The 25333-nt window shown below is 61.0% G+C and overlaps 2 protein-coding genes across 4 annotated transcripts; one reads left to right on the forward strand and one right to left on the reverse strand.

The window, feature by feature from the left end:
- SNCB (synuclein beta) lies at positions 1 to 6955 on the forward strand. The gene is made up of 6 exons (XM_039483289.1): positions 1 to 194; positions 523 to 653; positions 3109 to 3147; positions 3512 to 3630; positions 5088 to 5177; positions 6272 to 6955. Exons 2-6 carry the CDS (start codon positions 533 to 535, stop codon positions 6299 to 6301), a joined length of 399 nt encoding a protein of 132 aa, XP_039339223.1. The 5' UTR covers positions 1 to 194; positions 523 to 532; the 3' UTR covers positions 6302 to 6955.
- A 1586-nt stretch (positions 6956 to 8541) lies between these two features.
- Positions 8542 to 23875, reverse strand: LOC120370991 (glutamate dehydrogenase, mitochondrial-like). 3 transcript variants are annotated; one of them, XM_039486402.1, is made up of 13 exons: positions 23269 to 23873; positions 21901 to 21981; positions 20876 to 20931; positions 20270 to 20333; positions 19477 to 19571; positions 19009 to 19188; positions 13710 to 13847; positions 13302 to 13439; positions 12315 to 12395; positions 11713 to 11928; positions 10638 to 10700; positions 9582 to 9699; positions 8542 to 8826 (listed from the first exon to the last, which is right to left on the reverse strand). In XM_039486402.1, the coding sequence occupies exons 1-12, from the start codon at positions 23786 to 23788 to the stop codon at positions 9583 to 9585; spliced, it is 1749 nt and encodes a 582-aa protein (XP_039342336.1). In that variant the 5' UTR covers positions 23789 to 23873; the 3' UTR covers positions 8542 to 8826; position 9582. The 3 variants fall into 3 exon arrangements, with proteins under 3 accessions (XP_039342336.1, XP_039342337.1, XP_039342338.1); XM_039486403.1 differs by lacking the exon at positions 8542 to 8826 and adding an exon at positions 8852 to 9122; XM_039486404.1 differs by lacking the exon at positions 8542 to 8826 and having other exon boundaries at positions 9555 to 9699; positions 10638 to 10690; positions 23269 to 23875.
- Between the last annotated feature and the right edge of the window lie 1458 nt (positions 23876 to 25333).

Here is a 25333-nt window from a genome sequence, read left to right on the forward strand (position 1 = left end):
GCCAGGCAGGGGACCGGCCCAGGGGTCCCCGTTCATCCGGGCAGCGAGGAGGGGCGGCGCAGTGCAGCCTGCGCGCTGCTGATGAAATCCCCTCGCCCGCGGCTGTAGGGCGGCCGGCGCAGCGCAATATTCAGCAGGGCGAAGCGCTCCATGGCAGAGCCGCGCTGAGCGCCCAGCGCCATCGCCGATTGCAGGTGAGAGGCGGCCCGGGGGGGCACGGACCGCAGCAGGGATCCCCCCGCCCCCAGGGAGCTGCCCGGCTTGTGCCCCCCCCCCCCGCCCGGTTCTTTGCATCCCTCCTGCGTTTCAAGGGCAGCTGGGGCGGGGTGGGGAGCCGAGATCTGGGGCGCTGGGCTCGGAACCGAGCCGGGGGGGGGCGGGCCGTGCCCCCCCGCCGGGGAAGCACTAGGCGGGGGTGCGCCCGGGAGGAGCCGCTCCCTGCGCCGGGGGGTGCAGCTGTGCCCGGGCGGCCCTGGCACGGGGGGGCTCCCGGAGCCATCTTGCGGGTCTGTCTCCATGCAGAGCCGCCGCCATGGACGCGTTCATGAAGGGCTTGTCCAAGGCCAAGGAGGGGGTGGTCGCTGCGGCGGAGAAGACCAAGCAGGGGGTGGCGGAGGCTGCGGAGAAGACCAAGGAGGGGGTGCTCTACGTGGGTAAGGCTGCGGGGGCTGGGGGCGATAGGCGGGCAGGTGCGGGAGGCTCTGCCCACGCCCCGGCCGCGGTGCCTGCATCCAGCCCTGGGGGGCCCGGGGGCTCCCCGCCCTGCCATCAGCTGGGAGCAGCAGGCCAGGCTGAGCCCAGGCGCCGGAGCGGGGGGGCGGGGGGAGGTTCAGCCCCGGGCGAAGGGCAGGACGCCAGAGCCAGGGGGTCCCAGGCCCTGGAACGTGACCCACAGCTGCCCTCACCTCCAAGGGGGCCCATGGACCTGCCGTCCCCAGTGCAATGCCAGGCCACGCGCCCGGTCAGTGCACAACCTCCATCCCTGCACCAGGGCCCCAGGCCACTCCCCTTGGGAACTGCAGGGGTCCATCTGGGGCACCCCAGCCGCTGAGGAGTGGAGCAGGGTTGGCAGGGTCCCCCAGAGCCATTGGCCTTGGAATTGCGCTGCCCAGGGCAGTTCCCCTTTCACAGCTATGGTCTCAGGCTCTTGGCAAACTCAGGCGTTCAGCTGTTGTGTCTCTTACCCCGGCGTTTGTTGTCTCTGGCTCGAGGATCCTGCTGGACGTTGGGGTCTCTGACCTGGGGATGCTAACGAGTCCTGGGTGTGCTGTGATGTGCTAATGGTGCTAGCGCTTTGCTCTTCACCCTGACGTTTCTGCTACCCCGTGTGACCTGGCAAAGCCAGGGGTTGCCCCGATCTATCACAACCTGCCCTGTGAATCCGTTACTAACTCCTGGCAGGCGAGCTGGGATTCCCAGCGGGTGAGGACGGTGCCCCTCGATGCCCACGGGATTGCTCCCAGTTCAGTCACGTGTCAGGGCAGCCTGAGTCCGTGTGCGGATGTCAGACATTGTAAGTGACTCTCCGCTGCGCTAGACCTGCTCCCGCCCAGCCTTGGACCCAGGGCAGTGGGGACCCTGCGTTCCCTCACGTCCTCTTCCCGCAGATGCCACGTTTGGCTGCCTCCTGTTGGAGGACAGCCTCTGCCAGGCCAGCACAGCACCTCCTGGGCACTGTCCTGGCCCCTCCATGTGCCGCAGGGGCTGTCCTCGTGCTGGGCACGAGCAGAATCCCACCGCACCCACCAGCTGGCATCCCTGAAGTGTCCGTGCTGGGCGGAGTCTGGGCTCCTCAGCCTCGGGAGGGCGGCGCTCCCTGTGGGTCTTGTTCAAGCTTCTCCCCTTCCCCCAGGCTCTGAATCAGTTTCATGGCAAACCTGCCCCTGCAGACAGGGCGGCTTTATGAAGGGCGGGGCCTGATTTGAATACCCGGCGGAGATCCGGGGCTTTGGTGGCACTTTGGCGGCGGCGGGTCTTCTCCGGGGCTTCTGTGGCACCGAAGGACCCCCCGCCGCTGAAATGCTGCCGAAGCCCCGGAGCCAACACCCCCCGCCACCGAAATGCCGCCAAAGCCCCAGAGCAGACACGCCCCCCCGCCCCCCCGCCACCGGGTGAGTAAAAAATATATATATTAAAAAGACTCCTAAGGTGCGGGGCCCTTTTGGACACGGGTCCTGATTCCGGGGAATCGGGGGAATCGGCTTAAAGCCGGCCCTGCCTGCAGCTCCAGCTTCACTGCAGCGGGCGCCCAGGGTGCCCGTCTGCTCCGAGCTGCTCCGAACGGGGCCTGTCTCACGCCGTGGCTGGACGCTCGCTGGAGCCCCGGCTGAGCATCACAGCCTGGTCTCTGTGCTCTGCCTGCCTGGCTGCTCTCTGCTCCAGAACTGCCCCCAGCCCTGCCCAGCCCAGGGGCCGCTGTCCTGCGGTGCTGCCTTGGGCTCCGCCAGCGCTGGCTTTGCAACGCGCCTGCCTGCCCCCAGCCCAGAGCAGCCCCACGGCGCCCCCCTCCCCACGGCGCCCCCCCCATGGAACCCCCTTCCCCACAGCTCCTCCCTCCCCACAGCACCCCAACAGCTCCTCCTTGCAGCAGCCTCCACCCCAGAGCAGAGGGTGGCGAGTCCTGGGCAGACCCCAGCTGCCTCCCTGACAATGTCAGCTCTGAGGCTGCTTTATTCTCTGCAGCATGCTCCCCCCCCCCCCACTGCTGCGGGTAGAGACCACGTGTGCAGGGCACCCCTGGGACAGCCAGGAACCCCCCAACCTGCCCCCAGCACCTCCCCATTGGGTATCGCCAGGGAGACACCAGCCTCTCAGTGGAGAGACCTGGGGTGAGGGGGTGCATGTGTCAGGGGGGCAGTACGAGGAGGTGCTGACGGGAGCCGGCCTGGCGCGCCCTGCGCGGGTCAGTGAGGGAGCCATGGGGCTGGGAGCGCAGGGGGTGCGGGCTCGGGTCGCAGGGCATCAGCAGAGCCGTGCGGTGGAGCCCCGTGCTGTGCAGCTGCGGCCATGGCTTGGCCCCACACGCCTGTCCGGACACCACAGTCCCTCTGCGGGCAGCCCCCGCCGGGCACCAGCCCCTCTAACCCCCCTCTCTCTCGCTCTCTCTAGGAAGCAAAACCCAAGGCGTGGTGCAAGGCGTCACCTCAGGTACCAGCTGCTCTATCCCCCGGCCCAGCGCCACGCGTGGGTGGCTGCATAACGAGCTCAGGCTAATCGGGGGCTGCGATGTCACCAGCCTAAAGCCCGTTATGTAACGGGGGCCAGAACACGGGCTTCGGAGCTGCCGGCCCCTGGCCCCACACCGGGGTGAGCCCGGCCGGCCACGGGGAGGGCTGAGTCTGCCCCACAGGGCACATGCGGGGCTGGAGGGGAGGTGCCTTGCGGGGGCTAGTAGTGTGAGCACAGGCCCAGGAGCCAGGCCCCCCCAGCACTAGCCCCAGCCAGGCCCTGCCTGGCAGCCGAGGGGCCCCCCAGCTGGGTGCTGTAACGCGGCTCCGCCTGCCTCTTTCAGTGGCTGAGAAGACCAAGGAGCAGGCGTCCCAGCTGGGGGGGGCCGTCATCTCAGGGGCCGGGAACATCGCGGCTGCCACGGGCCTGGTCAAGAAGGAGGAGTTCCCCACTGACCTGAAGGTGAGTGTCCCTACAGCGAGCCGGGGGGGCAGCCTCTCCAGGGGGACAAGGGGCGTCCCGCACCCACGTCCACAGGGTGGCTCTCAGGCCCTGCCCGGTGCACCTGCCTCAGTTTCCCCTGTCGTCTGCCCATGAAAGGAACATCAGCTCAGGGTCTGATACACCCCGAAAGCCGGTTTCCCACCCCCCTCTGCCTCCCCGCCCCTGCTCAGGGGATCCACCCTCCCGCTCCAGCCCCCCACTTCTCGGGCTCCCAGCTCTGGCCAGTTCTCACCAGCTTCCCCCAGGCTCCTCGTGCAGCTCCGGGTGCTGCTGTGTCCGCTCGTTCCTGGCTCAGGCTCTGACCCCTCGCTGCCGCCTCCTGCTAGGCCCAGGTGCCCTCTCTGGAGCCCAGCCAGGCATGGCAGGGCGAGGGTTGAGCCCCGGCCAGGCTGCCCAGCCGCCCGCGGACACCGAGCCCCTCAGTGCAGCCAGCAGAGCGAGGCCTGGCCGGCTGGGGAGCAGCAGGAGGAGCCGGTGGCTCTTCGCTCTGTGGGGCGACTTTCCCCCGTCAAGGCCAGGACGGCAGCGCCACTGGCTGGAAGGGGATTGCTGAGGGGGCACGGGGTGTGCACAGTGGGTACCTAAGGGGTGTGCTGGGATCCGCACACAGGCGGGTGGAGATGGGGGGGTGCACGCAGGGACGTGTGTGTGTGGAAGGGTGTGTACACGGGATGTGTAGGGATGTGTGCGTGCGAGTATGAGGCCGTGCGTGGGTGGGTGTGTGTACATGCAGGGGACATGGGCGTGCGTGTACAAGGTCGTGCGTGCGGGGATGTGCACTGCCGTGGCTGCTCTCAGTGGAGCCGTGCGAGCCGTGAGGCGCCCGACAGCTGCAGCCTCCGCAAGCCGAGTTGCCACAATGAGCCGTTTGCTTCCAGCTTATCCGAAAATAGAACAGCTGAAACAATGAGGCCACGGCAGCGGGCAGCTCCGAGGGGAGGGCAGGGGAGGACGTGGCTGCGCCAGGCCAATCGCTGGGGCCGAGCTGAGCCCAGACGTCGGGGCAGGGGCTGGGAGCCTGAGGGGGCAGGCAGGGGGCTCTGCACAGGCCCAGCAGCCAGGTGGAGCTGCCCCCCCCCCAGCTGTGAGGGGCACTGCCCCCAGGCCCCCGGGCTGAGGAGCCCAAACCCGTCACACAGGCCAGTGTGGGGCAGCCTGGCTCCCCCCATGACCCAGCCCCCCTGCTCCCCGCAGCAGCACGGGCAGGACCCAGCCACCCCCTCAGCCAGCCGAGCTCAGGGCTGCAGGGACCTGGAGGCAGGTGGGGCCGGGCCGGAGGCCTTGGGGGAGGGGGCCGGGCAGGGCCAGTCCATGGGTTCCTTGCGGGGGCAGTGGGGTCCCTCAGGGAGCTGTCTCTGTCTCCTGCACGAGCCAGTGAGCCCGGCCTGCCCCTGATGCCCCCCTCTCCCCTGCAGCCCGAGGAGGTCGGGCAGGAGGCCGTGGAGGAGCCGCTGATCGAGCCTCTGCTAGAGCCAGAGGGTGAGAACTACGAGGAGCCGCCCCAGGTACGATTCTGCAGAGCAGGAGCCCGGATGCCCGGGGGATGGGCTGGCCTGGCCCATGGCACCAGCCACAAAGAGCTGACTCTCTCCCAGCCACGCTGGTGCCCACCTCCCTGGCGCCCGGGGTGGAAACCCCTCCCCAGACACGCTCAGGTCGGGGGCCAGGCCGGGGGCTCAGACCCCTGAGGCCCTGGGAGCAGCCCCATGGCCTGCCCTGAGCTCACTCCCACGTGGCCCATGGGAGCGGGGACGGGAGCCCAGCCCCATGCCCCTCGCAGTCGGGAGTTCTGGGCAGGGCAGGGCCCGGGGGGCTGCGGTTCTCTGTGGCTGTTCCCTGGCCCCTCTGCACTGTGGGATTGTCCCACCCGACGCGCTGGGTAACACCTGGTCGGCTGGGAGGTGATGTCAGGCTGAGCCTAGTGGGGCCCCCCCACGCACCCCCAGCTCACACCACAGCCTGCCCTGTTGGAGGGGGAAGCGCCAGGCCTGGTCACGGCCCCAGGTCGGGGCAGTTGTCACCCATGTGCCTACAGGCCACTGGCTGGGGCAGGCTCAGTCCCTCACCCTGCTAGGCTGAGGAAATGCCCCGAGGGTGGCCCCAAAGCAGCCCCCGGCATGGTCAGAGCATTCTGTGCCCGGCGGGGCTCGGCTCCATGGGCAGCCCAGGAACCAGTTGGAGCAGCCCTGAGGCTGCTCTCCCCTGCCCTGGGACTGGGCCAGCCGGGTCCACAGCCTTGGTGCAGACCGGGGGCAGCGTGCAGCCTGGCGCAAAGGCTTCTGGGAATGCAGCCAGGGCCACAGCCCCACACGGAGCGAGGCCGCGTCCCAGCCCAAGGGCTCTGTTGCTGGACCCACGTCACTGCCTGGCCTGAGGCGCCCGGCTGGGCTGCAGCTCAGCAGTGGCTGCTGAGGTGCCAGGGCAGCTGGTCCCCAGCACATGCTGGGGGCAAGGGCCCTGGGGCAGCCCCATGCCAGGCCCGAGCACCAAAGCTTGTGGAGCTGCTGCCCAGGCCGCTCCCCCGCGTGGAGGCCGTGCCACGTGCCCTGGCACCACGCCGTCACCAGCTCACGCCAGCCGTGGTCTCTCTTCCCCGCAGGACTATCAGGAGTACGAGCCGGAGGCGTAATGGCCGCGCCCACCTCGCCACCTCCACCAGCAGCACAATAATGACAATGCCCCCTCATGCCCCTCCCCGGCCTCTCCCCTGGCAGGTGCCAGCGCAGGGGGCGATGGCGAGGACCCTCCGCCCCATTAAGTCACAAGTTCTTCCTGCAGCCCCGCTCCCAGGGGCCTCGCCGGAGGCTGCGTTGCTGTGTCGTGTCCTGTAGTGTTAAGAGAAACTCGTCGTCCTGCAGCCGCCCGGAGCGGTGTCCCAGGCCCGGCTTATCGCCCTGCGTCCCTCCCAGCGCCATAAGCCCGGCTGGCCCCGTGTCCGGCCGCAGCATGTTTAGCTGAGCCAAGCGGCCCGGCCGGTGGGAGCCCTGGTGTGGCACGCGCCCCCGGGGCTGCTGTACATTCGCTTGCACGCACCTCCCGGTGATTCGCGCCCGTCCTCGTGGAACTGTTTTTGATATTCTGATGGATCGTTTATGCCCTTGTGACCCCCCCCCCGCCCCGGTGCGACTGTCTTGTCTGTGCTCTCCAAACACCCCAATAAGAACTCCCCTCCCCGATGCTGTGTTGTGACGTGGCATGGATTCCCCCCAACGCGTGTCGATGCGGGGCAGCTGCCAGTGACACAGCCGCCCCGCTGGTGAATAAAGCCAACTCTTGTCTGTCACCGCCGGTGCGGGTCTCTGGTTCCCGGGCTGGGGGGGGGGGGACACAGCCACTCTGCAGCGTGTAACCCACAGGGCTGGGCATGGGGTCACACCTGGGAGAGGGGGCAGCCACTTGCCTCCAGCCAGGGGTGTTCGGGCCCACCCCAGGCCTCTTCCCTAGGGGGCAGGGGGTTGACTGACTCAGAGACCCCCAGACTCTGGAGCCAGGGATAGCCCCACAGCTGGAGTGGGCACAGCACTCCCCCCAGGCACCCATCCCCAGCTCAGTGCACACACTCAGCACCACCCGCGTGGGAGAAAATCCCACCAGCTGCAGCCCCCCCCTCCCGGCATTGCAGGCCTGGGGATCAGCCCCCACCTCGTGCTGGCAGCCCCAGGTGCACTGCAGCCTCTGAGCGCCCCCTGGTGGCACATGCAGTCTGCACCCTGCAGGGTCCCCTCAGCCCAACGGGGATCCCACTCCTGGGCACCTTGCTCCAGCACTGGGCAGAGCCCACGGCTAGTGCATGGGGACGGGCTGGGGCTGGCTCAACACGAGGCCCCATGGGCAGCTGCTCTAGGGGGAAGGGCTGGCCAGGTGCACGCTGGGGGGCTGGCTCTGCCCCCCTCCCCATAGGTCCCAGCTCCCACAGGGCAGGGGCCAGGCTGTCTGGGACACCCCCCCCAAGGGCTGTAAGTGCAGGGAGTGCATGGCCCCTAGGAAGCAGGTGGCCGTACCCGTCTGCAAAAGGGAGGGGGAGCAGCAGGCATGAGGCTATGCAGTGACATGCTGCACATCACGCAGTGATCCAGGCCCAGAACCCAGGAGTCCTGGAGCCCTGCCTCTGCCCCGTGGCTGGAGTTACACGCTCCCGTGAAGGGCTCAGGGAGAGGCTCTGGCCAGAGGAAGTCAGGGGGTTTTCATGGCTGCCGCCAGGCTGCCCAGGAACCTGCCAGCCAGGCCGGGAGGCAGGTGCTGGGGGCGGAGGGGGGGGGGGGAGACAGGCCGATGCAGGTCAGTGACTTTACAGAGATTGTTCCTGGCTCTACAACTGCTCCCCTCTCCCGCGCTGGCTGCAGCGCTCAGCCCCCCGCTGCCACCTGGGCAGGCTCCCACACAAGGGGGCCAGGTCCCGAGAGCTGCATGCGAGGGGGGGGGCCCTTCAGAAAAATCCTCCTCAACCCTTCGTGGCCTGGGCCCCAAGGAACTCTCTGTAACACCCCCTGCACAAGGAGCAGAGGTGGGTCCCTTCTCTCACACCTGGTCTGCCTTTAAGGTCCCCCACCTGGGAACAGGACGGTTCTCACACCCCCACGATCTGAGCCCCTGGCCCTCTCCGCTCCGCCCAGCAGCCCCTTGCACAGCTCAGAGCTCCTGCCTCTGCTCTGGGCCCTCCTCATCCCTGACTTGGCAAACGCCAGCCAGCCCGAGGGCAGGGCCGCCCGGGGGGGGGGGGGCAAGAGGGGCAATTTACCCTTTTCCCACCCAAGGGGCACCCTGCTCTCAGGTGGCAGGGGGACAGGTCTAGAGAGGGCGGCCCAGAAAAAAACCAGGGGGTTTCCATTTCTTCTAAGGCCGAGCATGGAAACACTGGAAATTTGGGGGAAAAGTGAAAAGAAACTTGTTCTCTCCAGCGGAGCCATGAAAGAGGGAGGAAAGACAGCGAAACCTGAGCTACGCCAGCACTTCCAAGAGCACTTTAGTAACTGCGAAGTTATACTGGTCTGTACGGTGGCGAGGGCTGCCTAGACCAGGGCACGCAGGGCGGACCATGCACTGTTAAAGAGGCTGGTGTGCCTCTGTCCTCCAAGTGCCTGCTGCTCCTTACTCCTGTGCGCTGGTAGCTGGGTTATGGGGATGTTCCTTCTCCAGAACGACTTTCTTCTGAGGCTGCAGGATGACGGCAGGTCGGGTCTATTTCCATACCAGTGTTTAGCCCACAGGCTGTAACCTTCCCCGTTGTTGACACCAATAGTGAGGTTTTCTATTTTCAACATCTCCAATTTTTTCCCCATTTGCCACTGGGCAAAAACAAATCCGCTCAAGTGTGCAGCTGCAGCTCCCTCCCGAACACAAGTCGTACGTGACATCATTACTCCATCAAACCCAAAGAATTTATACGTATTTCCTAAATCTACCAAGCAACGCTGTGGGCCACCTCCATTCCACGCCACACATTACTCGTTCTTAAAGAGCAAACAAAGTTTAGTTTTGACAAACAAGTAACTACGGCAGATACTTCAATTTTTCCCCAAATTTCCATTAAAAAAAAAAAAACACACACACACCCCCCCAAACCCCTCAACCTGTTTTCTCCATCCCTTCACTGTTCCTGGAGACGTCACATCGCTAGGACACCCGCCAGCGGGGAGATGCCAGAGGCCCAGCTGAAAACACGCTGCTGTCAGTGCAGCCTCGATCTACCCTTCTGCCGTAGAGGCAGAGGCCCGGTCACGCGAGGCTGCACCAGCTAGAGCGTGCTGCTCATGTGCCCACACCACTCTCCAGCATGCGGAGCCGGGGGGGGGGGGGGCACTTCTCCTTCTCCCCGGAGAGTCTCTTTCCGGGAGCGTTTCAGGCGTGGGCAGGCGGCTGTGCCCTTAGCCTGGGGAGGGAGGGAGGGCCGAGGCCAGGGGACAGCTCACGTCAGTATGCGAACCCAGCTTCATTGTACACTCTGAACACCTTCTCGATGGCGCACAGGTAGGCAGCGGTTCTCTGGTCCAAGCCCAGGTTGTACCTCGTGGCGATGTTCATAATTTGCTAGGAAACAAACAAGGCGCAGAGGCACAAGGGCTGAGCTGGGCACCGGGCGGCAGTGTGAAATCCAGCAGCCGCCAGCAAGCCTGGGCCCATAACCCTCCCTTCTGCAGCTCCAGCAGCGCCCTCCTGGGAGGAGGCCTGGAGGGGCAGGTCAGACCCAGGGTTTCAGTGGCAGCGGAGAGGCCGTGCTGGGAAAACGGGCTTGTTCCGGGCAGGCTCGGGGCTGGACTAGCGGGGCTCTTCCAGTCGCAGGAGCAGCCTGCACTCAGCAGTTCTGACGGAACGATCCTAGCGCTGCTAACGCACCTGGTAACTGGGACCCACAGCCCCCCACGCGGCTCCGTGTATGGGCCACCTGAGAGCGCGCAGGCCGGCTAAACAAGACACCCCCCGGCAGCGCATCTCCAGCGGGAACCCCCCGGCCTTCAGTCTGGGCAGCCCCCAGTTCTACCCACAGATGTTCAGTCGGCGTCCAGCCCTCGACAACGGCAGTGACAGGTGTCAGTCACTTCAGGGCGAGGCTGCGGCCTGCTCAGCCAGCCGCTCCCCGGCTGGGCATGAGGGGCCGGACTCCAGCAGGGCCTCACTCAGCACCCCAGGCTGTGGTTCGAGCAGCCCTGAGATCGCGACTGGTGAGGGGCGCCTGAGCTGCCGGCTGGAGCTCCCCGGCCTCGCCCTGCGCGCCGATAACGGCACAGCGGCACGGCCAAGGGAAGTTACACGTGGGAAAGCTGCGAACTCGGCTACAACCCGGGGCGCCCACACTGAAGGGAACGGAACAAACCGCAGGCCTGGGACTGAGCCCCGGCTCGGAGCAGCTCCCCAGCACGTGTGAATACCCAGACAGGGCGAGGGCTGGGACCCCGACCCCGGGGCACTCAGGGAGAGGGACCCGTTAGCACAAGCTGCAGGGACACCTGGGGGACACAGGCACATACCTGGGCCGAGCGGTCCATGGTGTACGCCAGCCCCGAGTGCACGATATCCTTCTCTGAGGCCCCCTGCAAGGGGAAACCAAGTGAACCCCTTGCCGGGGACGAGGTGAGCATCTCCCCCCATTTAGCACCCCCGCCTTGCACAGCCAGACTGAGCCGTCTCAGCGCTCCTCCGCAGGGCGAGGCAGCATGCTCTGCCGAGGGGCTACCAGCAGGCTGGGTGGCCAGGGCTGACCCTGCGGGCCGGGTACTCCTGCTGCTTCTCCGGGGATACTCCCCGGCTCAGTGGGCTGCCCCGATTTACACCGGCATGAACCTGGTCAGCCCAGGTCTCCGATCCCGGTAACGTGTGCTCCTCCCACGCTACGCCCAGCCCGATCCTGACGCTGGGAGTTCCGCGGGGCTCTCCTCTAGCTGGCCCTCCTTTCCCAGGGCGGGTCCCTCCGGCCTTGGCTTCTCAGCCCAGCTCCAAGCCCGCACCACTGGGTTTCCGACACCCCTGGCTACAGGAACCTGGGATCCCAACTGCTGGCTGAGCTCCAGGTAGCCAAAGCGCGGGCTGCCTGCAGCCAAGGGGCCGGCGTGCCATGGAGCTCAGCCTGCGGGGGCCCTGCCTTTACCCCTCACCCTTCCGGCCATTTGTCTTCAGTGAGTCAGGACAGGCTAGTCCCACAGCAGTGACGCTGGGGCAAAGGGGCTGCAGCACTGGTGTAAGGTCCTCCCAGGAACCCCGAGCACGTGGGGGGCCTACGCCAGCTCTGTGCATCCCACACAGCAGCCCCGGGCGCAGCCGTGTTCTCTGGGGGTCTGGGCTGCAGCCAGGTAATTCTGCACCCTGGCAAAGACCCCTGGGCCCCTTGCAACAGGGGCACAGCTTGGGCAGCCCTCTATCACGTCAGCACCCACTGCACTCAAATAAGGGAGGTCTCTGTCCCTGCACCGTCACTGGCCTGGATCTGGCCCACAGCTCCGGAGGGAGGCTGCCCTTTCCCCAGCGCCACAGCGCCCCCGCCCCCCAGGGGAAAGGAAAGGAAGCCGAGCAGGCAGTCCCCGCCCCCCAGGACAAGCCTGGACTTACTGCCACCCTGGCCTGGAACTCCGGGGAGGGGACGATGGGGATCTCCCCGCTGCCCTTCCCAAGGGTCCGCTCCAGGCTCTGCTGGACAGACATCAGCAGGTGGTAGTTGGAGTCACGCTCGTACTTGAAGGTCAGGCGGCCGTAGCTCACGTGGTTCAGGTTCTTCAGCCACTCGAAGAAGGAAACGGTCACGCCGCCGGCATTCACATACAGGTCCTGCGAGGGGAGCGGCCGCGATGGTACAGACCCGCCAGAGCGAGCCCCGCCAGAATCCAGACACGGTGTCACGGCGCGGGCCACGCTTCTGCATGCGCAGCAGCCGCCCAATCGGCATACGCTGCCCAGCCTCCCACCGAGCCCTGCGTGTGCGCCACGGCCCGACAGCATCGTGTCCGTCTGACAGCTCTCAGCCGCTGCCCCGGCTCTGGCAAAGGGAGGGGAAGTCTGCTCAACCCTGCCTTGCTAGAGCATCAGGGCTGAGCGGGAACCACCGTGGGCCCAGGGAGAGCAGGGGAAAGCTCTCCCGCCTGTCTACACCGCACCCTGGGCCGACTCGCAGGACCACCGTTCCCGGGGGCGGGGCGAAGAGGTGGCGGCCGTACCGGGATGACGAGGATATTTCTCTGCAGGAAGATCTCATGGGCTGCTGGTGTTGTGGGGCCGTTGGCAGCTTCGGCGATAATCTGTGAAGCACAAATGGAGGCACAAGGCAGCCAAAGTCCAGAGGAGTCGCGATGGGAGACTCGCTGCGGCCTTGTTCCCACCTCCCACCAAAGGTTATTTCTAGCAGCCCTTCCCAAGGGCGCTGAGCACCAGCAGGCAGCTCCTGCGGGGGCTGCTCAGGCTGCACCACCTGAACCCGAGGGCTGCCCCCAGTCTGTGTCAAGTAAAGACGACGGCAGAGCCAGGGCCTAGAGCGACCTGCTCCACCGAGAGGCACATGGAGACCGCGCCTGCTGGGACCTGGCGTCTCCATGGGCTGCACCTGCCCGGCAGGCCCCCCTTTGGCTGCACTTGTTTTGTTGCCTAGTGGAGAGTGACAAACCTCCATGTGCAGGGGATACGGATCTCCCTCCCCCTCTGACATTTCTCTCCCCACCTGTGGTTTCCTGCCCCCTTTCTCGCCCTCTGGCAGGGCCCTAATGTCTGAACTGGGGCTGAGGGTTAGTCTGCGGAGAGGCGCACACGAGGCTGCTCTAGCAATTCCCTGCTGGCTCCCAGCACAGTGGGACGTGAGGTGTTGACTCACTGCACATGCTTGATTCCACTCAGGTTTCCATAAGGAACTTTGACCGTGGCAACCGGTGCCTGGACGCCGTAACAGCGACTCATCCCCTCTGCCTCATGCTCCAGCACCATGGGAATGCTTATCCGTATTCAACTGAACCCGTCTGCCCGTATTCCCTCTGCACAATTGTGAGGAGGGGCTGGCTCAGAGTGCAAGGTGCTGCACGCTGCATGTTGACAGTGAGTCTAAAGTGGGTCATTTCTATACGGAGGGCCAAATTCTGCTCCCCGGTACCTGGGGCAGCTCCCATTGCTTCGGGCTCTCTTGCCTGGGAAAGGGGAGCATTCTTTGCACTGCGTACCTTGGCTTGGACCCGATGCGCGTTCTCCTTCGTGAGCTGCTTCTCGATAGCAGCTGGGATGAGGATGTCACAAGGTACTTCAAGGACGCTGCCTTCGTAAGGCTCTGCTTTTGGAAAGCCAACAATGGTGCCGTGTTCCTGGAACGACGGGGACAATTCAGCAGTGCCCAGCCAGGCCTGCAAAGCCAGCTGCTTTGCACACCTCTGCTACAAGTGGCGCACAGCTGCACCACAGCACCCTGCCATGGCTGGCTCGCGCCGGCCTTTGTAGATGCCTGAGCCATAATCTAGAGGACAGGAGAGGAGAGGAGCAGCCCACTCCCCACATTTCTTCTGCATCTCGAACTGGGCTGGACACACACACACTCCCATTAAGACCACATTTTTGTGGGTCTGGATTGAACCTACCATCTTATAATCTTGTAGTTCCTTGGGATGGATCCCACTGGAATTGTAAATAGCACCATCCACCTCCCCAACACACACACAGCGTGCTCCGTAGCGGTGCAGGTACCTCATGGTGTGCAGGCCCGTGTTGCCAAAGCCCTACAAGAAAAGAGATCAGAGAGCCGCTAAGTGGGGGAATCCAACCACACACGCAAAAACAAACCAGGATTTCCACACTGGGGCCCTTTAAGGTGCTTGGAGCTGGGCACTACTCGCTTTGGAAATGCCTAGCAGCCATCTCACGGTAGCCAGTGGCAAGGGCACTCCGGGACGTGTGGGCTAATGGCCATTAACAAGATTCAGTCTTTGGAGGGCTGATGGCTACTCAGCAAGTTCTGGCACTGTAAGTGGCCCATTATGGGTGACAGGGACCAGTCACGCAGCAGCCTAGGTGTTTACAATCACTTCCACAATTTGCAGCCATCACAGGTTAACTGCTCCTGAGCAGGAAGCTAGAGTGTTCTATTGCATGAGAAAACGGACGCAAGGCCAGCTCCTGCACTGGGCTTTCCCCCGGATGGGCGAGGCAGGCTAGACGTTAGCTGAATGTTAGTCAGACCTTTTCTCCTCCTATGCTGGTTCAATGAACTTCCAAGAAACCAGAGGGAGGAAGAATGATTGCAGGTAAGGGAGACCTCGTAATGGTGAGGTTCTTGGCTATTAGCAAGGATGCACTGGGATGCTGTCTCCAGCCCCTGTTTGCCAGGAGCTGGGAATGGGCAGCAGGGGATGGATCACTCGGTGATTCCCTGTTCTGTTCACTCCCTCTGGGGCACATGGCATTGGCCACTGGCGGCAGACAGGATACTGGGCTGGATGGACCTTTGGTCTGACCCAGTGTGGCCGTTCTTATGTTCTTCCTCTTAAGGCAGGTGTCTTTTCCCCTTGGATCCTAGCTCAGCTGCTGGCCAGGATCAGGTTCTTAAAGCGAAGCTGAAAACCAATTTCTTATTTAGCAAAAACAACTTCCACAGAAAAACTATAAAGATGAAGCAGCCAAGGGCCTCTCCTCTCCTCTGCTTCATTAGCCCAGTAAGTTAATTAGAAAGTGTTCACAATCCCTTTGGAGATTGCTCAGAATAGCTAATTCAATAGGTGACTCCTGGAGCCATCACTTCCTTGTACAATCTCAGCTCGGCTGGCGGAGTCCTGTGGCCCGAGGTCACAGCATATTTCTCTGGGATTGAAGCAGCAGCTGGGAGGCAGCCAGCTTCAAGTCCCACGGAAAGGGAGCTCCATCAGTAATGGGTAATTAGGGCAGAAAAACCAATGCCCAGCAGCAGCCGTTTCCCAGCCCAGCAGCACTCCCACACAGGCAGTCACCCTGCACAAAGCCCTTCATTTCAGATGGGGAAGAAACGAAACGGGCGTGTGCTTGCCACACAGCTCGGCACACCCATGCCCTGAACACAGATGGACACTGTCAGCTGAATGTGAAAGAGACCAGGCTTAGAAGGCCTGAGGAACAACAGGCCGACCAGCCTAATGACCAACGCTGTCTTTTCAGAGTCCTCACCCCCCAGATTCCAGCCCAGAAACGGCAGGGTGCTAAATGCAACACAGGTGAGCCACACCTTCCTCAACTGCTGATTAAAACATGACAAATCTATTCCGACCAGAGTCCAGCAGCTCCTCCGGCACAGCCCCAGCCCTGCTCGGCAGCACAGACGCTAGATCTGACAGGACATACCACGCCAGTGTCGCTCCTGCACACAGGCTGCAGCGCGTTTGCACTTGTGGTATTAGTAGAATGCCATAGTACCTTGCCTACAATGGACCATGTAAAGCAGGGGGAGCGCCGCTAAGTGAAGGGACCTCTCCCATTCAACACGGAGTATGGGAACATGAGTTTTAGCATGTTATGTTTTCAGGACCCCAGTCTTCCTGCAGTCTGAGAGCGATGGGCATCACGGACTGGAGGGTCAATCCTCAGAGTCGCGACGCAGCTACTGTGCGATCATGCTGACAGGCTCTCCTAGGCACCACAACGCGGTGAGTAGAGAAAAGCCTGGAAGTCTGATAACGTCGTCCATACATTTGGGTGTACAGGGCTGTCACGGAGTGTGGGGGAGACACGGCCCTGCACCCCCGGCTTCCTGTGATTCACCAGGGCTCTCAGCCAGCCAGTAACACAGCAGGTTTATTTAGACGACAGGAACACAGTCCAAAACAGGTCTTGCCGGTACAGACAACAGGATCCCCTTTAGTTAGGTCCATCTGGGGCCCCCAGGGAGACCACAGCCCCGTTGGGAAGCCCAAGCCCTGTCAGGGCACCTCTCCATTTCCCAGCCAGCTCCAAACTGAAACCCCCTCCAGCCTCTCACCCAGCCTCCCCCCGGCTCCTCCCCCAGCCCTTGTGTCCAGTTTCCCAGGCAGAGGTGTCACCTGGCCTCCAACCCCGCTCCTGGGTTCTCATGTTACATGCTCAGGGATGCTCCCTTCCCCAAGGCAGACAGTCCCAGCCAAACTCCCCTGCAACCTTCCCAGGTCAATACTCCCCAGGCAGCTTTCAAATAACACATCTAAGAACATTCCCACTTCGTCAGAAGGGCACAGCAGGCTCTGAAAGACATGCAGACTAGAAACATACAGTGGCACAGCTGCACCCTCATCCTCCAAGGAAACCTGCACAACACTTCCAAAAGACAAGCCTGGGAACTTCAGTTCATAACTCTGCTAGACACTAACACTCATGGACCGAATAGTCACTGGATTTATGGCTTATTACAACAATCTGTGACCCACTCAACCCCGCCACCCCTCCTTTCTCCCCTATGACCGGAGAGACGTTAACCTTAAACGGTCCCTTGAAATGTGTGTTAGCTACTTATGCAAATTTGTTCCACCTCGTCTTTAGCTGTGACGCACGGAGCACCTTTCCCAGGCTCTGTGAAGCTCAAACGCTCGTCTCTTTCCCCAGCAGAACTTGGTCCAATAAAAGACATCACCTTCCCCACCTTGTCTCTTATACCTGCATATGGTCGGGCACCAGGAGAGCCTTTACCAACCTGATGCCTCTGTAAATAGGTTCAGAAGGAACTAGGGTGACCAGATGTCCCGATTTTACAGGGACAGTCCTGATATTTGGGGCTTTTTCTTAAATAGGTGCCTATTACCCCCCACCCCCGTCCCGATTTTTCACCCTTGCTATCTGGTCACCCTAGAAGGAACACACAACCATGGGACACAGAAATCACAGCACCAGAGTGAACTTCCTACAGCAGAGTCCAGAGACGCTATTTTCCTGAGCTTTGACTAGGGAGACTCAGCTCCCAGGCCACAGGCTTCTTCATCATCCTGGAAAGCTTTTTGTCAGAGGACTGGGTGAGGAGGGGCTGGGAGCATGAGTAATGCTGCCAGAGGCAGCCGGCACATTAGCACCAGACTCTCCAGGCCACTGCGATGAACCCAAAGCTCAGGAGCTGTAAGTGCCATTTGGCAGGATAAATGCTATGACATCCAGCAGGGCAGAAAGCTGGGCTGATGCAGGCAATGCTTGGAAAAAATAAACAACAAGCTGGATCAGCAGAGTCGGAGCATAGCGGCATTTGGCAAACAGTGAGTCGGCAGCACCACGAGAAGAGGGCAGAGCTATCAGAGACACAAGAGGGAAGCATTTCACCATGGTTACAAGGCAAGCCCTGAACTGCGATGCGGGGCAGAGGCAGGAGGGAAGGTGGAGAGAGATGCAGAGCAGCCAGAGAAGGCGAGCTTCCAGGTTGACTGCACGCACGCATACACGGCTTCCCTCACCTCTCACCCAGCACAAAGAGACCCACGGACACCAGTCCTCCAGCGGCCCAGTGGGGATTTGGAGACAGACCCAGCAGGATGGAGGCACAGAGTTACATAACATGTTTGTGCAGAACACCTTTGATTTTCCAAGGTGCTTAGCACCCAAAGCTCCCACTGACTTCAACTTCACCTGTGGGTACTTTCCCCTCTGAGAATCGGACCTTGGCTTACATGCAAAGCCCTGTGAACTCCTGCATTCCATGGAATTCTCCCCGTGCCACAGAAACATGCTCCAGAATCTCAGCTTTTTTGTTTTTTTGTTTTTTTTAAAGATGTTTCCAGCCCTTATGGTTGCAGACATATCCTTGAAAACATGAGCGGAGTGTAACCGATGCAGTCCGAGTACCTATAGTCTGCAACTGCTGCCTGCCTGAGTCTGCAGAGAGCCTGAAACAATAGCTCTAAGAAGTGCTAACCACCCGATTCATTTGAAACTGGGACCTGTGGACTCCATAGTTCCAGAATATGACAGATTTCCAAGAAGCAAAATTCACCATTTTTGCTCTGGCATTCACCATTTTGCTGTGGCTGGGCACCGGGTATTTTGGTCACCATCTCCCTGCCCCGCTGGGACCTGCTGTAGCTGTATCGTTCACTGCAGATTTCCTCAAAAGGGGAAACAGGATTACAGCACGTGCTCTCTGCACTATTCCACAAATGCAAGCGCAGGGGTCAGGATGCTAGAGCTGCCAGGGAGTTGACCTGCTGAAGCTAGCTACAAGCCTCACTGCTTCCCTGGTTCATATGGAGAGAAGGAGATTCTCTGCTGAATTTTACATCCACGAGCCATCGCTGCATGTTTGAGAGGGCTGGGGAGCGTGGGAACGAGAGGTGCCTGGCGAAACATATGAAAATAAAACAGAAAGCCCTGAGATTTACTGAGGAGCGTTACATAAAAGCTAGGGATTAGTTATTACTATTAACCAATACACCAGTGTTAAGTTATCACAAAACGTAGGGGTTCCTGCAGCAGACTCTGGTCCTGCCCACGGGGTCTTGCTTATTTCTGCAGGTACCTGACACGTGAACCTGGGCGGGGCATAGCTGCAGGCACCCAACTCTGAGCATCTGGCCTTAGTGTGTAACCAACATGCAACCAGCTACCGCGACATATTTTGTTCCCAAGGTATTAAATGCATAGCAAGCTGCACTGGGATGTTCCACGGCTAACACAGGACGCTGCACCAACCCACAGCACAATTCACAGAGCCGCAGGGTGTCAGCTGTTGAGGCCAACTGTCTTCCCATCTGGAGACGGGCTGTGTTCTCAACGGCGGACGGGAGGTTGAGAGGTAAACTTTAGGCAGCATTGCTGTAGCTGAGCCTGAAAGACAAAGGCTCATTTGTCGACATGGAAGGAGGATGCGAAGCCGCTGAATTCTGCTGGGAACGGAGCGATGGTGACAGTGAAGACCACAAGAAAACAAGCCTAGTTTACAATGTCATGGCTCTGCCCAGTGCTTACCTGCAACACAAAGGTCTTGCCAGGGAAACCAGGGCTCAGGCCAATGAGGTTCATATAGAGGGTGTTGTTGATGTAGTTCTCAATCCCATGCAACAGACCACGGCCTGTGGCAGGGACTCGCCCATGGATTCCTCCCTGACTAATCGGCTTCCCCGTCACACAGGCATGGGCATTGATATCCTACAATTCCAAACAGAAGAGCAAAGGTCAAACCCGCGTCTCGCTCGACTGGTCCAGCGAAAACAAGGCCCATTAGAGTTCAGACTTTCCTTGACTCAAATGCGCCCAGCCCAAAGATAAAGCAACTCTACTGTCAACCCCATTTTAGCACTAGACCCAGCTAGTCTGCCCCATCCCAACACACCGAGCCCAACCTCAGTGGGGGCCGCCCGACAAGCCACGGGAAGGCGCCACCTCCCTACGGGAGGCAGCAGCAGCTCAGCGTGCTGTAGAACAAGCCAACGTTACCTTGTAGCCGAGCGTGCGGGAGTAGGTGTCAGCAATCCAGGACATCTCCCTTTCCCCTGTGTTTATGTCAGGAGCAGCAACGTCCGTTCCAGGCCCTGCCAGGGAGAACAGAGCTGCCAATTCTGGTTCCTTCTCGATTCGGTCTCTTTGTTCAAAGGAGTCACAGCGCCTGCCCTTCGGAAGGGCCCGGGGGTTACAAGGCCAGCTGAACCCAACCCACTGTTGCCTTTAGATGCAGCTAACGATCTTCCGTCTGCAACATGGCATTTCCGATCCACCCCGGTCACAGCCTCACACAGCTTCGCTGCCCCTGGGCTTTGCCATGACTCTTCCCAACCCTCCCACACCCATGGTGACGCTGAGAGTCTCTGCTGGGTGACGACTCTCCCTTGATCCGTGTCACACGCTGAGGGAGAAGGAACTATGAAGCTTCAGATCCCACACACACACCCCTGGCTCTCCAGGCCGGGGGGGAATCTCGATGGAATGCAAAGGTCACAAATCAGTGGTCTGGTATTGTATGACCAGAGCGCCCAGGAGCCCAGCCAGGGACCAGGACCCCCCGCGCTAGGTGCTGTACGAACACAGAACAAAAAGAAGGGCCTTATCCCGGATGCTTTGCAGTCTAAGTGTATGCCAGGTGAAAACAAGGCAATATCTCAATGTGACAAGCAGTGGCCCCAGCACACTTGCTGACTAGCCACTAGGTTCTCTGCCGGCTCCTTTGCCTACCTGCAAAGCAGTCATTTTTCAGACAGCCCAGGAGGAAAATGTGGGAAAGAGCCAGCCTCACCTATAAATCCCTTCTTCGCCAATTCAACCGTAAACTGCCGTGTTATTTTCTCCAGCTCACCTTCCTGTGCAAGAACATCAAAATTCAGCCATTACTGGGGCCCCGAAAGAAAAGCAAACACCTGAGGTGTGGCAGCCAGCAGCGGCCATATGCCTTTACAGGGGCAGCGCGTTCTGATGTCCACAAAGCTTCAAACGTGGCTGAGGCGCTGCCGGAGTTAATGCAACTCGTGCTGTACAGAACCGGGGCGCCCTGTTAGACTGAAGTGGGCAACAAATCCATGCTGGTCCCCTCTGCTCACAGCTCAAGGAATGCCCAGCCCTCCAGCCCAACTCTAACTCACAACTTGCCTGACACACCTGCTGGTACAGCTCCAGCCCCAGCTCCGCAAGCGTGTCTTTTGTCACCCGCCGGGCTGAATATACTGAATCATAAATCAAAGCTCACCAGCCCTTTCTCCCCCAGAGCTGCTTTTCACAGCCACTGGAGAGAGCTGCTCACCGCCAATGCCTCTTCCTTGCTTGTCAGAGTGCATCACTAGGAACGGCTGCAGGAATCCTGTGCAAATGGAGCATGAACAATAAAAAGGAAACAATGCCAACTTACTGAATACTTCTTTGGATCAATCTTCACGCCAGCCATGGCACCACCAAAGGGAACATCTGAAATTCATCAGGCAGCCAGGTCAGTGACAGGCACCCAGACGTCCTGCCCTAACTCACCCTTCTGTTCTGAAGAGGGGCTGTGTGAGTGACTGCACCATTTCTTAGAATCTGCTGGGGCATCGATCCAGAAGGGGAGCTAACACAACACAGAGGAAGTACGGTTGGTAACTGGAGTACAGGGCCAGACCCCCAGGCTACACTAACCTGTCACTGCCTCCATAACTACCTCGTAAGGCCCAGGCCCTAAACAAGGACTGAATCCATGACAAGCAGGAGAGACAAGATGTATTTCATGAGCGAAACCCCTGTGACAGGACCTCCTGGGTACAACCTGGAGCTGTGGGACTGCTGTGCCCCCTTAACTCTCCAGCCTGGGCTGTCTCACACAACGCTATGCCAGTGGCAAGCAGCCAACCCCTCCAGGCACTGGTATCACTCAGCCAGCAGCATGTGGAGCCCCCCACCCCGGTAAATTGCATGAAAGCTCCCTTAAGCCACTCATGAATTATACAGAAGGAAGCATCAGCAAATCACCCCTGCCCCCAACCTTGCACCCCAGAAATATACCATCTCACACTGCTCAAGACTCCCTTGGACAGTGCAAGCTCATTAATTAGTTTGCCACTCCAACCAAGGGTAGTGGACATGCACCAGCTCTTGTTAACCTCCGGAGCGTCACAGCCCCCCTCCAGCACTCACGTTTTTTCAGTTTTTCAAGACAGAACAGAACTCCTTGATCCCACCACTCGAGAGGATTGGGGACATCCCAAAGTCAGAGCCCTCATCATCACACACTTTACGGAGCACAATACATCTTGGCTAACACCCACCGATCATGGTTACACGCAGCACTTTGAGAGCAGGGCTGATTATCAAAGCACAGCATGAGCTCTCCTAGGTGACAGAAGTGTGGCACTCCACGAGCACCACCACCCAGCTGACAGAGCCCAGCTCTCACTGACTTACCCACCACCGCACATTTGTATGTCATTAAGGCTGCCAGGGCTTTTACGTCATCAATGCCAATTGACTCACAAAACCGAACCCCTGGGGAAAAGCGGAGAGACAACAAATGAAGGAGACCTGCATATCCAGCAAGACAGTGGCACAGAGGAGAGTCAAAAAGGGCCCAACGCTCTGGCCAGCCTCTCTGCAATGGCAGCACCTAGTCACAAGCTCAGATCGGCCATCGCTCAGCTCCACTTGTTCCTCTCAGGTGCTCTGAGAAAGGAAGGTTATTTCACGGGCACCAGACACCATCCAGATACAGCTGCTCAGGTTTCATTTAGTAACCTGGAGGTGGCGGAGCGTTTCCCCGCCAACACTCTTCTCATCTGAATGGTTCATGGAGACGTCAGGTGGGTAACCGGCACCCTGCCCTGGCAGTGTTAACCAGCAGGGGGCGATGCAGCGCCTTTAGCATCAATCCAGCGGGAGTGTTGATGGAGGGAGGGGCTGGGCAGGCGAGGCTGTGCTGGGCTCCGTCCTGCCCCCCTTACCCCCTTTGCAGGGCAGGAGGTGCCGGCTGTGCTGGGCTCCGTCCTGCCCCCCTTACCCCCTTTGCAGGGCAGGAGGTGCTGGCTGTGCCGGGCTCCGTCCTGCTCCCCTTACCCCCTTTGCAGGGCAGGAGGTGCCGGCTGTGCCGGGCTCAGGCCTGCCCCCCTTTGCAGGGCAGGACTCAGGAGGTGCCGGCTGTGCCGGGCTCCGTCCTGCCCCCCTTACAGGACTCAGGAGGTGCCGGCTGTGCCGGGCTCTGTCCTGCCCCCCTTACCCCCTTTGCAGGGCAGGAGGTGCCGGCTGTGCCGGGCTCCGTCCTGCCCCCCTTACCCCCTTTGCAGGGCAGAAGGTGCCAGCTGTGCCGGGCTCCGTCCTGCCCCCCTTACCCCCTTTGCAGGACTCAGGAGGTGCCGGCTGTGCTAGGCTCCGTCCTGCCCCCCTTACCCCCTTTGCAGGACTCAGGAGGTGCCGGCTGTGCCGGGCTCCGTCCTGCCCCCCTTACCCCCTTTGCAGGACTCAGGAGGTGCCAGCTGTGCCGGGCTCCGTCCTGCCCCCCTTACCCCCTTTGCAGGGCAGGAGGTGCCGGCTGTGCCGGGCTCCGTCCTGCCCCCCTTACAGGACTCAGGAGGTGCCGGCTGTGCCGGGCTCTGTCCTGCCCCCCTTACCCCCTTTGCAGGGCAGGAGGTGCCGGCTGTGCCGGGCTCCGTCCTGCCCCCCTTACCCCCTTTGCAGGACTCAGGAGGTGCTGGCTGTGCCGGGCTCCGTCCTGCCCCCCTTACTCCCTTTGCAGGACTCAGGAGGTGCCGGCTGTGCCGGGCTCAGGCCTGCCCCCCTTACCCCCTTTGCAGGGCAGGAGGTGCTGGCTGTGCTGGGCCCGCCAGCCCTCGATCACCTCCCAGTGGCCGCTGTCCCGCTTTACGGGGATGGACACCTCCAGGACGTGGCTGCAGCGCTGGATGGTTTCCAGGATGCCGTGCACCCACTGCCGCTTCTCCTTGGCGGGCCGCACGCTGCGGAGCTGCTGCACCAGGTCAGCCTCGGCCACGCGCATCGCCCGCGCGCAGAACGTCTCCACCATGGGCAGGAGGCCGGGCGCGTCGAGTCCGGCCTGGACCGCGGCCGCCACGTGCTTCCCCCTGCGCCAGCCGAGAGCGCAGCCGCCTTTCCCGCCACTTCCGCCTTCCGGCGCGTCACTTCCGGTTGGCGGAGCCCCGCCACCTCTCACTGGCTGCCATAGTAACGCGGCCTTACGCCGGCCCGCCTCCGCTAGGAGCCTGAGCCCGGGCCGCCCGCTCCGCCGAGACGCCACCACCGCCGCCTCCCAGCGCCGCGGCCCGGCCCCCAGCACCCTCTGCATGGCCGCGGCTCGGGCTGGCCGGGGAGCCTGCTCCGGACACGGCCGCGGGCGGGCGAGGCGCGGACACCCTGATTGGCTGAGAAGGAAGTGGGCGGGGTGTCATCCCACTCTTCTGATTGGCTAAGAGTCCGGCCAATGGGTGACAAGGCGGGAAGTGCAGCTGTGACCCCAGCACGTTGCGCCCGCGGCAGAGGAGAGGGGAGGGGCGAGGCCTGGGGGCGGGGCCAGGGGGCAGTGGGCTGTTGCTCCCAGCAGGGAAGGGCTGCGGGGCGGGTGCCCAAGGCCCAGCCAGGCCGTGCCAGCAGGGTGGGCTCTGCCGGCCCCCCGCCCCGCGGGGCTCTGCACGGGGGGGACCCCGCCTAGGAAGTAGGGTGGCCGTGGCCCCGGGCCCCCTGCGAGGCGCATGGGTTCTGCCCACTGGAGCAGTTCCTAGGACGAGCTCCAAAGCGGCCCCGCGGTTTGCTGCCCGGGATGCACCGTCGGCACCGCTCCCGCCCAGTCTGGGCTCCCGCACCAGGGGAGCGTGCGGCTGTGACGTGCTGAGCTGCACCCTGCTCGCTCGGGAGCCCAACGACCATGGCTGGGAGGTGAAAGCCGTTCACTGGTTCACCCCTGGCAGAATGCTCCAGCTGCCTTGGAGCTGGGGTTAGGACTTGGGATTGGGGAGGAGTTTGACCATCCCTTGTTTTCCCAGTCTGACCTCTGCTGGCCTATGGGGACTGAACTCACCTCAGCCTGGTGATAGGTCACAGGGAGTGGGCTTCCCAAAGTCGGCTGTTTCACAGTGCCAGGGAACCTGGGCGGGGGGATGCCAGATCGTGTGCACACGGAGAAACAATCATGGTAGTCTCCACAGTGGTCACCCAAGCACCGTTCTCCAAGGTCATGGGCACCAACTAAGTTAATTTTAAATACATTTTTAATTCACTAGAATTGCCTCATTTTATATTTAATATTTGCCTCTGGGAATTAGCTCTTAAGTAAATAATACGTTTTACAAAACAAACATAATGAGGCATTTACCTGATAGATCTCAACCCCCCTAAGGTAAAGAATGCATATTTATAACATAGAGCACCAAGACACGTTGGAATTTTTATTCTTAAATACCAAAGTCATTAAAAGGACATAAGTTGTTTTTTAAATAATGTTTAAATATTCATTTCTTACCTTCAGACTCTTCGAAGACTGAAAAATAAATACTTCCTTACGCTAACTTGGCTTTTCTCCATCACGTGCAGACTCATTTGTTTTTGTAGGATTCTTCATGATAAGCATGGAGCTGCTCTAGTTGCTTTTTAGAAAACATTGGTTTGAGGAGAATTTCATGTATCCTGTAAACAAATATAAGAACAAAAAACTCCAGGGTGCCCCTTATATAATACAAATCTGTATTTAAATCTGGTTAGGTTTGTAACACAAGCTCTTTCCACGCTTAGCTCGTGGTGCCCTCTCGATTTCATGTTCCATACTGAAGAAGTAAATGCTGTATTTCTGGAGAGTCACCCTGTATTCCTTGTGTATAGTGAAGTGATTGGATCTCTG

The sequence above is a fragment of the Mauremys reevesii genome, linkage group 8 (assembly GCF_016161935.1).
Source record: "Mauremys reevesii isolate NIE-2019 linkage group 8, ASM1616193v1, whole genome shotgun sequence".
NCBI classification, from domain to species: Eukaryota; Metazoa; Chordata; order Testudines; family Geoemydidae; genus Mauremys; species Mauremys reevesii.